The 12,363-nt window shown below is 54.7% G+C and overlaps 1 protein-coding gene across 1 annotated transcript in view; it reads right to left on the bottom strand.

The window, feature by feature from the left end:
* Nucleotides 1-96: 96 nt before the first annotated feature.
* TMC3 (transmembrane channel like 3) overlaps nt 97-12,363 on the bottom strand; it is a 35,206-nt gene continuing 22,939 nt past the window's right edge. The window contains exons 13-22 of the mRNA XM_044230070.1: nt 11,731-11,976; nt 10,771-10,899; nt 10,440-10,507; nt 9,426-9,554; nt 6,334-6,444; nt 5,520-5,642; nt 4,811-4,889; nt 3,698-3,740; nt 2,143-2,398; nt 97-940 (exon numbers count right to left, since the gene is read on the bottom strand). Coding sequence (XP_044086005.1) covers nt 97-940; nt 2,143-2,398; nt 3,698-3,740; nt 4,811-4,889; nt 5,520-5,642; nt 6,334-6,444; nt 9,426-9,554; nt 10,440-10,507; nt 10,771-10,899; nt 11,731-11,976 — 2,028 coding nt within the window. The remainder of the gene's footprint in view (nt 941-2,142; nt 2,399-3,697; nt 3,741-4,810; nt 4,890-5,519; nt 5,643-6,333; nt 6,445-9,425; nt 9,555-10,439; nt 10,508-10,770; nt 10,900-11,730; nt 11,977-12,363) is intronic.

The raw sequence follows: 12,363 nt of genomic DNA, 5'->3' as shown, positions 1-12,363 counted from the left end.
CGTCTCCTTCCAGAAGGCCGGGGAGCACACGATGTCAGACCACGCCGGCGCTCTGGAAGGGCTCCCGTGCTATGACCGCGACACCAGAAGACGCCCCTAGACGTTGGAACAAATCAAGTCATTCAGATCCACGATCAGCTCCTGCCTGGAGACGGCCTTCCTCCTGCCCGGCGGGCTCACGGACCTGGGGAATCTGGGCTGGCCGGGGGCGATCTGGAGGGGCCGGTCATTGCCGCTGGTCTGCTGGTCGCTGCTGGACGCCGCCGACATGGAATCGGATTCGGAGAGGGATGGCTCAACCTCGGGCTTGCCCCTGACCATCGGGGGGTGCTGTGTGGACTGGAGATTGCGGGACCGTGGCTTCTTGTGCCCAGCCACGGGCCTGTCGAGTGGAGCCCCAAAGCCATCATCCAGGGACCTGAAGTGCGGCCTTCCCTGGTGCTCGGGAGCCGGGCTCTGACCTTCTGACCTGTCGCTGACATGAAAATGAGGAGCGCCTTGGAGGCTTCTTAGGGACAGGGGGTGGAGAGACCGACGGACCAGCTCCCTCCTCAGGACACCCTCCTCTTCTTCACTCAGCTGCGGAGAGGGCCCCTGCTGGTGGGCCCAGGACACACCTGGTCGCGGGGTCCTGGGGCACATCTCCACGATGTCCCCTGAGGCTTCCATCCTGAAACGTCTCTCTGGCCAGAAAGTGGGATGGGTTTTTTGGCGAGAGTCTCGTTCATTAACGATGTAGTATCTGGGGGCACGGGACCTGGGATCACGCGGCACAGCGGCCAAGAGCCCGGCTCCACGAAGAGGGGGGTCGATCTGCTGGAAGTCTCTTCGGCAAAGGGGCTGTGAGTAGACATCTTCCGTGTGCTTCGCCCGCGTCCCCGGGGAGTAGGACCTGTCCTTGCGCAGGTCACCTGCCCTCGCACTCTGACCACACAGACACCTGTAAGGCAGGGGGTGAGTCTCCCCTTGGTACCCTCTGAGCCCCGGGCCTCCTGCGTGCGGTGAGCGAGGGCAGTGGCGCTCTCTGCGTGTTCCCTGACGCATGTTCCTAAGTGTTAGCGCAGGTTCTGCAGGTGGCACGCAGGAGGGTTTGGGGACGCGGCTACACAGATGTCTTTACTCCTGGAATTCTTAGATCCCTTCACGGAACGCTGTGCCCAGTGACCCGCCACGAAGGGTGTGCTAATATAATTACTATAATTCGCGAGGGAGCCCCCTTCCATCCAGGAGCACGTAGCAGGACTGATGTGTGGAAAACCTGTTAGGAGTGTCGCCGCTCACCCCCTCGGCCAGGCGCCCAGCTGTCCAGCGGCTCGGACGCGGCCGGCCTGGGACCCAGCCACCAGAATGGAATCCCTCCGTGTCAAGGCCCCACGGATATGCAAAGATAACCCTCCTACAGCAAGCTTTCCAATCCTTTGTTAACCTAGCCATCGGCTTTAACAAAAAAGCCAGAACGGAACACCAACCCTCCAGCCACCTGTATCTTATCCGTGTGGCCTTTTCTGTGTTACACTGAGATCCAGTTCTCCAGGCAGGTTAGGGGCCCTGCATCCTTCCAGAAGCCCCTCCTCTGTGAAGGAGATCCAGGGTTCCGCTGCTGTCTTAACAGGCAAATAAGGCCGAGACAACACACCCCATGTCCGATCACGGCAGGCTGATCCTGCCGTTAACTCGGACAGTCTAGAATTAAAATATAAAATATAAATATATAAAATATAATAAAATATATAAAATAAATATATATAAATATATAAAATAAAATATATAAAATATAAAAGTTCTTGGCAATAATACGGCCATTGTGAAGTTAAAAAATAAAAGACAAAACAATTACAAAAGGCATTCCCCTCCCCACTAGGTGGGCAGGAATGTTTGCCTGGAGGTTATCTGGCAGAAGGCCTAGGAAGCAGACTGCCCCACTGGACTTGGACACGCTCTGTCCCCCCATTTCTTCTCAGGAGCAGCTGGCCCCGGGGGCCTTCTGGCAGAATCGGAATTCGATGGCCCCGCCCCCCTGAAACCACAGAGGCCCTCAAATCCCTAAGGGCTCTTTATCCCGAGCTCTATGGCCCTGGGCCCTCCCCGACAGGTGTCCAGGCCAGGGAGGCGGGTTTTCTGCTTTGCTGAGGGTCGGCTCACCTGTTAGGGTCCTGCTCCGGCCTGGGCTTGAAGGTGCCAGGAAGAGGCGAGCTGGGGCTCCTGAGGCCTGGCCGGGGACTCGGGGGTGTGCCCGGGGTGCCGGTCTCCATCCTGCCACTCTTGCTGCTGGAGGAGCCTGCGTTGACCACGATGCCGTTGCTTTGGGGCGTCACCGAGTGAGCCGAGGACAGCTGGAGGCTGAGGTCACTCTCCTTTGGAAGCCTCTTGATGCTTTCCTCTTGGGTTTGGATTCGGGCTGCAGGGAGAGGGTGGGATGGGAGAAGAGGGGGTGACACGCTCAAGCTGACCGGGCGGCCAGCGCGGGCTGACGTCCAGCTGCTGGGTCTGCAAACAATCACGTGAGCTTTGCAGAGACGCCCCTCCCACCGGCAACGAGCATTCCGCCACTCAAATCATTTCTTCACGGCCAGTTGGAACAGGAAGGCAGCGTGGACTCACGTGAACCCCGAGGCTTTACTCATGCACCATTGAATGCCCCCTAGAGAGAAAGTGGGTCGTTCCCCAGCTTTGGGGCTCTGAAGGTTGATCTGTCCCAGGTATCTATTAAAGCCGATGGGACAATTGGGATTATTTTTGGAAGCGGTTCACGGAGCATTCTGAGAGGACATGTAGACCGAATTAAGGTAAGCACCGTCGGACACCGGTCCTGCCATCCTGAGAGAGGTCCCGGAGATGCTTTGAAGACATGCGCTGAACTTGACTATGTCCTGTGACTCTCAGTGGGGTCTGATGGCGTGAGCTCTAGTCCCTTTCTGTGCGGAGGCTGCCTTCCTGCTAGGGGTTGGGGCAAACCTAACCCTTGGTCTGTGTGGCTCCAGCGCAGGCCTCCCCCCATGCCCCCCTTCCCCTTAGCTCATAAAATGAGGCAGTCGGTCATTTTAATGTTGCCGGCTGATCCTTCCAGCTCGGTATATGACGTGGTCTTGGAGTGGCCCCCAGGGAGGGGCAGTTTCCCTCGAGCTATCCCTGCCTGCTTGCTTCCCTTCTGGCCACACGAGCCCATTTTCCTTCTTTCTCCACGAGGCTCTTTCCTCTTCCCTCAAGGAGCCTGGGTGGGAGCAAGTTTCTCCAGGTGCTGCTGGGGAATCGGGGAGAGCAGGTGTGCCCGCTGTGTGGGTGGCTGGGTGTGTCCATCAGGCATCACCCTGCCGGAGGGGACCCGAGGGGCGTGCCCTCCGGAGGCTGGACCCTGGGTAGAGACCTGGGGAAGGGGACTTGCCAGGAAGAAACGGCCACTGAGAAGTAGACAAAAGTGAGCAAAGGTGTTCTTGGGGGTTTTCTCCAGATTTTGGGGTTTCTTTTTCTCCCCTACCTCAAAACTTCCTTCTCTTTTCCGACATGTCTTGGTGTTATTCACAGGCCTGAATATGATGTAAAACTTGTAAATTTAAACCAATATTTATAACCATAGATTTCATTTTATTGTGCCTGGTTAACTGTGACAACCACGGTTCACCATGGCGGTGTACTGTAAGCTGTCGCGGTTTTAAACACAGTCATGACCGAGACACCTGACGTCTTCGCTTATACTTACCTTCTACCATTTGGGCAGCCTTCTTCTTATCTTCAGATCTGGCCTAAAATACAAATGATAAGTGTACGTTTGTTTTGGTTTTAGCAGTAAGACATAATAATACTAATCTGGGGTGGAGAGCGGGGAGGGGCATTATGTCATCTCTCCTGTGGTAGGCCATGACCGTACACCCTCTGTCACTTGGGGACGGCATACTCCGGACTCGGACCTGCTGCTTGAATAAGTAAATGCTCAAACCCAGAGCTGACGTTTTACGTAGGAAGTTTTTGTTTGTTTGTTTGTAAGGTTTGTGTTTAGACCATGTTTAGACTCTGCCGAAACTTTGTGACACAAAAGAGAAAGTATAGATCGACCACATGGGTAATGTATGTTTCCCCAAAAATGCCCTTCGCAGCTCCAAATTCATTTCTTCTCTATTGCTTCTGGAACTGTTTCTTTATGTGAATTGATTATTCATGGAGTTATGCTTACAAGAACTAAAAAAGGCATCTCTTCTTGCACGGGGTTCTGGGACTGGGGTGAGAAAAGGGTCGCACCCACTCTCAGGCATGTGGGGCAGGGTCAGTGCGAGCCCGAGGACAGGTGCCTCCCTTGTCCCCATCCTGGCCTGGGATGGGGTGGAGGGGCCCCCCGTGGTGTGCAGAGACTGGACCTGTTGGTCTCCCTCTGACCGTTCCGAGAGCGAAGTACCAGATGGGAGATAAGATAATGATTACCAGAGTCTAAGCCATGAGAAAGGTGTGTCTTTGGGTCCAAGCAGAGTGGGCTCAGATGTCCAGGTTGACACAGGCCTGGGAAGCCCACTTCTCCCCCAGCCCACCATGCCCTAAAGCCTTGGTGCAGCCACAAGAGGGCACCAAAGTGCTCAGGGCATCAGCAAGGGCCCTGGGGCAGGAAGACCCGGACTCCGCTAGTTCCTGGGCGGATGGGAGCCATCCCTGGGTGTTCTTAGAAATAACTCTGGGGAGCCTGGGGCAGGCATGGCCTTATGTCCCCCGGGTGCGGCCAAGACCCATCGTGATTTGAAAACAGGACCTCACCTGCATTCCCTTGCTGGCCAGACCTGCCGTGTGGCCCTCACATGGGACAAAGCAAAGATGATGTGATACTTGCGTTTTGGATCTGCATTCGGAGCTGCTGGTTGCTGAGTTTTAAGGACCTTGCGATGCTCTGGAGGTAGTAGATGAGCATGCTGGAAGAGAGCACGGGCCAAGAGTGAGCCCCTTCCCCGGGGTTGGGGCTCAGGGCACACTCCCCACCAGGCTAGTGGGCAGGAGCCAGGATTCCCCACCACCTCCCACCCTGCTGCCGGGGAGAGAGGTATGAGCGAGTGCTCAAGCTGGCCAGCATCAGGAGGGTGCTGCTTTAGAAGGAAAGCTTCTTGGTTTCCCTGAGCCATCCCCTGACCTGGACTTCTGCAGGGTCATAAGGACAAGGCCGGGGTGGGGACAGGGGGAGAGGTTTTACAGAGCATTGCCCTAGGAGTGCCGGACCTGCTCCCTGCTGCGTTTCTTCTAAGTCGAAAACAAACAGAAGCTACCCAGCTGCTTTGTGAAACCCCTTCTTGAGATCATTTTAACCTCAGTCAGACAGGACAATGGTGATGATATGCAGCCCCATCACTGTGGTCTCAGCGATCGCCCACACGCGGCTGATGAATCAGGACCCCAGACCTCCCCGGCTCCTGTGTGATCCAGTCCCCGCCTGTATCATGAGGCTCTGTACGGGACTTTGCGATGAGCTCGTTGGTTTTCTGGAATGACTGGAAAGCAATGCTCCTCGGTCGGCGGGAGCAGGCCAGGAGGCCGTGGGCGGTACTCACAAAAGCAGGAGCACGGCGGGCAGGATAACCACAGGACTGCTGACGTAGCCCACCAGGGAGCCAAACCACGCGGGGAAGTCCTCGATCGTTTCTGACACGATGTCATACATTTTCTCCTGTCCGCTGTGAGAAAGGCAAAACCCAGACTGGATCGTCCGGGCGGGAGGGTGCCGCAAAGCCGTCACCAAACAGCCACGGGGCTGGAGGTCCCGCCCTCAAGGTCGGGTGCAGAGGCAGGGCACAGACCCCGCCACGGGAAGGATACGTAAGGCCCCTAAGGAGATCTTCTAGGAGCCGATTGTCTGATTAACACCAGGTTTGACGGGGGCGTCCGTGATCGCGGTGTGTGCGCGTGTGCGTGTGTTTGATGCTGTATAAAACCCAGCCTCCCAATGTCGTGTGTAGTTTTGAAACTGACCTGATGCAAATGCTAGGAGGAGAGAGTCTAGAACTCGCTGCCTTGATGCCGTTTGAGAAATAATGTATCAAAAGCGACCTAGGTTATCGTTAAATAAAAGCTTCCCGTGTTCTGGAAGGGAAACGGTGCCCAGCCGGAATTTCTCCGCAGCCCAGGAGCTCTGCCCCAGCCCCTGCTGCGTTTAGCGGACCTCCGGCTTTGCAGGATGAGCCCCGAGGTGCGCCTCTCTGATGGCCGCCTGCTGTCGAGGCAGGAGCCCTGGTCTGTGGGTTCGAGAACTTTCTCTGCTGCGGATGCATTCTGTCGGTCGGGAGGAGAGTTCATCGGCATGCGGGGGCCCTTCCCCTAGAGCTGGCCGTCGCTCCAGGAGGAGCAGAAGGATCCAAAGTAACTCACCTGAAGGGCCCGCAGTTCAGGGACGGCTTGTAGCGCACGATCGCAAAGACGGTCGGCAACATGCAGAGGAAGAGCATGAACAGGAGCATCGCCAGGTAGAAGTTGTTGGATCTGCAGAGGAACCGCCGCGGGCTGAGTCCCTTCCGTGGCCCGTGGTCGAGGACCCACGTGCCCGGAGGACCGGCCCCGGAGCCGTGGCTCTGACTATACACAGAGAGCTCCTCCCGCGGTTACCTACAGAGGGTCTGTCATGAGGTCGTGGGGAGCTTAGTGAACTAGAACTGGGCGCCCAGAGGGACTTCATAGGCGGTCCAGCCCTGCCCGGTCCTCTGCTCCGCACTGGCCGAGCACCTGCCCCCTCAAACCGAGAGAGTGGCGGGCCCTCGGTCGTCCCTGAATGAGCTCGACTCATCGAAAAATCTTAGTGCCTTTATCCGTCCACCTGCGTCCCTGCCTGATGGTTGCCCCGTCGTGTTCCCAGCCTTGAACTTGCCTCCTCTGTCTAAGGACGGTTAGGGTCCTCTGGGGGCGATTCCTGGCTCTCTCACTGGGATGTGGCTTGTGCCCAGCCTCTTCTCCTCTCTGGTCCTGGCTGCTCAGGGTGACTGTTCTGCCTGATTAAGCCCTGGGCCCTGAGCGCTACGCTGGGATCAGGGAGCTCGGCCCCCGTGGGGCGTCCCCGAGGACGGCTCTGGTCTGTTCAGTGTGCGAGGCCCTGCACACAGCTCTGGAAAGAGGATGCGAGCGGTCAGTGTAGAGATGGTCAGCTAGCGCCCTTTGCTGCTCTGTGTCTCTCTCTTTAGTGAAAGAGACTGGCCTAGAAGCGAATAGGAAATATCAGAGCTCGTGCAAGGGAGTAAGCAGGTGAACACTGATTGTTCATTTGTGAAACCTTTCTCCGTGTCCTACACATATGTGTAAGTATGAGGAGCGCAGTAGGTGGGCACACATAGTGTGTGCACAGACAGGGTGTGTATCCACAGTTATCCTGATTCGTGTGTGTGTGTGTGTACACATAAAATATATGTATGCATGTACGTGCGAGACATATAAAACATATAAATATACATATATGTACGAGTGTATGCCTGAATGTGTGTCCTGGTCACCAGATAAAATATAAATATGAACATTGTTACGTAGGCAGTTCATGGTCCGACGTTTGAAAGCCCCCATGTAAAGCCGCCTAAGGAGCTCTTACAGCCGAAGAAAACAACGGGGCTCTAGCCAACGTGTTCAAACTGCGTCCAAGTTCACCAGAGTGGCTCAAAGGAAAACACAGAAAAGAACCAGTGCTGCTGAGGTCGTGGGACATCCGAGACGCTCCCACGATGCTGGGAGAGGGGGCGAAAGGCGTGACCACTCTGAGAACCTTCCTGGGCCTGTGTGGGGAGTGGAGCACGTGCATGCCCTGAGCCGGCAGCTGTACCCCAAGTGTGTTCCCAGCAGAGACGCTGAGGAGCGTGGTCAAGGCAGCGCTATCTGTGATAGCGAGCGACCCATGCGCCCGCCAGCAGCGGCGCGGATACGGACACTGGGGGGGTCTTCCTTCTGTAGCTGAGTCTCCCCAGCAGAACGCTTAGGCGGAGAAGCTTGGGACGTAAGGGCCCAGCGTGTGCGCGCCGGCATTTAAGTATGGGAAAGAACCTCGGACCGTTAATACCTTTAGAAGTTGGTCGTGACTCCGTGATCTTTGACAAGACAGACCTGGCGGCTTTAGCTAGATACTCAGAACTTTTGAAAATGAAAGAAAGAAAGAAAGAAAGAAAGAAAGAAAGAAAGAAAGAAAGAAAGAAAGAAAAATAGACCCTTTCTAGATTTCTACAATTATGGGAAAGAAGCTGTAGACTTTTTTGGAACGAGTATAAATTTGAACTATTTTGTTCTTCAGGGAAAGCCATACTTTAACAATCTCTTACTCAGTGTGTCGCGCGCCCTGCAAAGAGCATCTTTTGGAAAGCTACGTTTACATCGGAGTGGTCCTCGGTCCTCAAGAGTGAGGGCCAGGTGGTTACAAAGAGTTAAATTCCAAACCCAATAGATGAAATAGCTTTGTGAGACAATAACTCTGCGGTGTTTTTAGGAGATTTGTATAGGATAGCAGCATGGGCACATAGGTTAGGAGGCAGTCCTCATTCAAAGTTGATTTTTTAAATAGTCTCAATCAAATTTTAATTTAATAGCCTCATTTTTAAATAGTCTCAATCAAATTTTTTAATAGTCTCAATCCCATTTGGATTCTCCCCGCCTCCCTTTCTGGGCTTTAAAAAACTGCTTATGAAGATCAGAAATAACGGTTTCTTAAAAGTTTGAGAAACTTGTTTGTAAAACACTAAAGTTGAAGGCTTTGGGGAGATGTTTCTCTTTCCCGTCTGTTTCCAAGATCCTTAATCTTCCTCGTTTCCCCCATGAGTCATCTTGGCAGCTTTTAGTTTTGCATAAAAAGGTCTATTTTATTATGACTCAACTTTTTAAACGTAGAATTGTATACTGCATACTACTATAGTTTAAAAATCTCTTCCGGGGCGCCTGTGGGGCTGCGTCAGTTAAGTGTCTGCCTTGGGCTCTCATGATGCCGGGGTTGTGGGATCGAGCCCCGCATCCGGCTCCCTGCTGGGGGGGGGGAGCTGCTTCTCCCTCCGCCTGCTGCTCAGACCTCTGCCTTGTGCTCTCTCTCTCTCTGTGTCTCTCTCTTTCTGTCAAAAAAAAAAAAAAAAAAAGCTTAAAAACCTCTTAAAAAAAAAGGGAATTGGTACTCGTGGAATTGAGCCAAGGGGGGGCCTCTGGGGCTTATTCTTGCTTCATGTCTTGATCTGGACGCTGGTTACAATCTTTGGTGTGTGAATATCCTGATGGACGTTCATGCCTCGTGCATTTTCTAAATGGTTATTAAACCAGTAAAAAGTTGGAAAAAAAAAAAAAGAAAGGGGGGGTCATGATTCAATCCGAGGGTGGGCACTGGAGTGGCTTCTGGAAGGGATAACATGGGGGGGCAGGCCACTGGGAGAGCCCCGTGTGGGAGCCCGCCTGGCAGGTGAGGAGGGTGCACATGGCCTAGGTCCCCTGGGCGGGGCGGACGGGGTCCCCGCTACCTGGAGGCCCGGAACACTTGCTGGTGCGGCACGTTGCAGGTCAGCACAGCCCAGCTCCGCAGGTACATGAGGCCGATCAGCTTGAGGACGTTGAACGCCGGGAGGCATGGGGAGAAGAAGGCCCCCATCCTACAGCCGCAGACGGAGGCGGGTTAGCGTCCGGCCTCCTCCCGCCCACCGTGTGTCTGCGACTCTGGGGTTCCCTCCCTACGCCTGAAGAGCTAGAGAAGCCCCAGACAGGTGTGCGGCCCCAGCCTCCAGCCGGGGTCCCCTTGCCCGGCACCCCGAGCTCGTCTCTCCCTCCGCCCCTGCGCCTCCCCTCCCAGCCCGTCTGAGAGTCCGCCTACGCCAACCCACTCACAGCAGACTGACCTCCTACCTGTTCTCGCTAATGGAAAGAAATCCGAAGAGGATCTTGGCATTTTTTGCGTTTACAAAATGGTACAACAGTGCCCCCCTTTCTACGGGGATTGTTCCAAGACCCCGGGGGGATGCCCGGAAAAACAGAGCCAAAGCTGCTCCTCCCTGTGCACACCTACGTGCCTATGACAACGTTGTGTGTGTAACGTAGGCACAGTAGGAAATTAACAAATTCATAATAATTCATAATAAAAGAGAACAATGATAACCACAGATGGGACGTGCCTCTAACAGGAATCATTCGAATAAGCTTCTGGGCAGGGTCTAAGCTTAGAAGCTTCTGAATGATTCTTACTCAGAATGATTATTTGAATGATTCCTGTGCAGATATATTTTTTTTTTTTTTTGGTTGGGGGGTGGATATGACCTATAGTGACTTAAACCCAGATTATTTCTTTCATTGTTCCTTTCCTCAAAATGCTCGGAAAGCCATTACTAAATCATCATGCAGGCAAATGGTTTCCTTAGGAACAGTGTACGTCCTCCCTAATTCTTGTGGCTTGACTACAGGCATGTCCCGTCCAGACCAAGTAAATCCAAAATCTTAGCCCAGATGAGACGCAAGCAGAGGTAAGAAGCAGTTTCGGTACCTACCAGATCATTCCCTGGTTGTAGACTAAATGTAACACGTTCTCCGCTATTTTGAATTCCCCGTATTCAGGCTACAAGAGAAAATGAACCGCATCAAAGAAAGGGTCCAGGGGTTCTTTGCACAAACCAGGTGCTGATAGTCCCAGGCAGAGGACCCTTTGCTCCCACAGTCACGGAGAGATCGCCCCAGGAAGCAGGGTCAGAAGGAGAAGACTCAGCTCTGTGCCCCCTCCCCCGCTCCCGCCTGAGTTTCAGCTGTGTCAGCAAAGGAGGGAGGGGATCCAGCCGTCTGAAGGTCCCCCGGGGTAGTGGGGAAACTCCGCATCTCACTCACAAACTTGCTTTCCAGGTCCCAACACCAGTAGTCGCTCAAGTGCCGGACGAAGAGTCCTCGGAAGAAGTCTATGAGCAGCGTGCTGGCCACGGTGAACAGCATGTCGATGATGGAGAGCTTCAGCATCTCCTGGACACACAGCAGTCTCAGTGCCCCCACGTCCCGCTCGCCACCTTCCCCCCCCTTCCTGCGGGGCCCCTCCTCTGCCAATTCCACGGTCTCACCCGTGGCGTCTTCACGTCTGGCACATCACGGGGGCTCAGTAAATATTTGTTAATTTGAACTGAATTTTGATGTCTGAGGCCAACTTTACAGAAACCAGGAGAGAGCCCGAGCCGCCGGAGACCACGCGGGGTCAGGGGTTCCAGTTCAGGAGCAGAGATTCCCTGCACGAGATCCCGTGTGGAAGGCGGAAGGCAGAGCCGCTCAGACACAGGGTCTGGAGCAGGTGCCTGGGCTCAGACCTTACTTGGGCTCCTCCCGTCTGTGTCCTCACGTCCCCTCTTGTGCCTCAGTTTCCCCATTTGTGCCTGTGAGGAGGATGCTCGGATTCTCATGAGGACTAAGCTTCTAAAACAGGGCCGGCAGGGGCCCCTGGGGCGCTCAGTCGGGTGAGCGTCTGACTCTTGATTTCGGCTCAGGTCGTGATCTCAGGGTGCCGAAATCGAGCCCCACATCGGGCTCCCTGCTCAGCACAGAGTCTGCTTGGGATTCTCTGCCCCTGGCTTGGCCTCTGTCCCTGCTTGCTCCCATCCCCCCCAAAAATAAATAAATAAATCAAACGAAACAAAACGAAACAAAAACCAAGGCCCTTGTGCCGACGGTCACTCTCCATCTGGGGAAACCACAAACCATTACCGGATATGATCTTCCTTTTCTACAAAACGGAGATGACGACCTTCCCGAATTAAGGATGATGGGGGTGAAGGGAGGGGCTTTGTAGGGCAGAAAAGGGAGCACCTGCCCGACGTAGGTCTCCCAGCACTGGTCTTGCGGACGCTGGGTGTAGACGCTGGTCTTGTTGGCCTCGGAGAAGGGCAAGGTGGGAGCTGGAATGCTGGTCTCTTCCGGGGCCCACGTGCTGAGTCTCGGGAGCCCCGGCCCCGGCCCGGGTGTGGACCATGTCTCTTCTTCAGGGGCCGTCCTGGTGGCAGAGAAGGTGATGAGATCTGACCAGTGGCTTGTGTTATTTGGGGTGCCAGCTTCCTGTGGGGAGAGGGAGGAAGGAAAAAAGGCTGTCCACATATTCGTAAACTTCACAGCCACCGAGGGCACCTCTGCCTTGCTTGGGAACAACCTCTCTCTGCCCCTTTCTGTCATCCTTACTGGATCTTTCTGTCTCCGCTCGGCGGATGGTCACTTTGCAGCTGTCTCTGACCATGAACACAGGGTCCTAACGGACAGCATTTGTTGGTCCCTAGTGAGTGTCGGGGACACTAGGTTAACACCTGCTGGTCCGACCCATCATCCCTCATCACAAACGCAGAGGCTGAAGCTCAGCCCGGTGGAGGGAACCACTGCAGGGGGGTCTGCCAGGGGGCGGCGGTGAGACCCAGCTGTGCGACACCCGGATGCAAAACTGCCCTGTGCACC

The sequence above is a fragment of the Neovison vison genome, chromosome 13, assembly GCF_020171115.1.
Source record: "Neovison vison isolate M4711 chromosome 13, ASM_NN_V1, whole genome shotgun sequence".
In the NCBI taxonomy this organism is placed as follows: Eukaryota; Metazoa; Chordata; class Mammalia; order Carnivora; family Mustelidae; genus Neogale; species Neogale vison.
The sequence above is the reverse complement of the archived record's forward strand: the minus strand, read 5'-3'. Positions and strand labels throughout refer to the sequence as shown.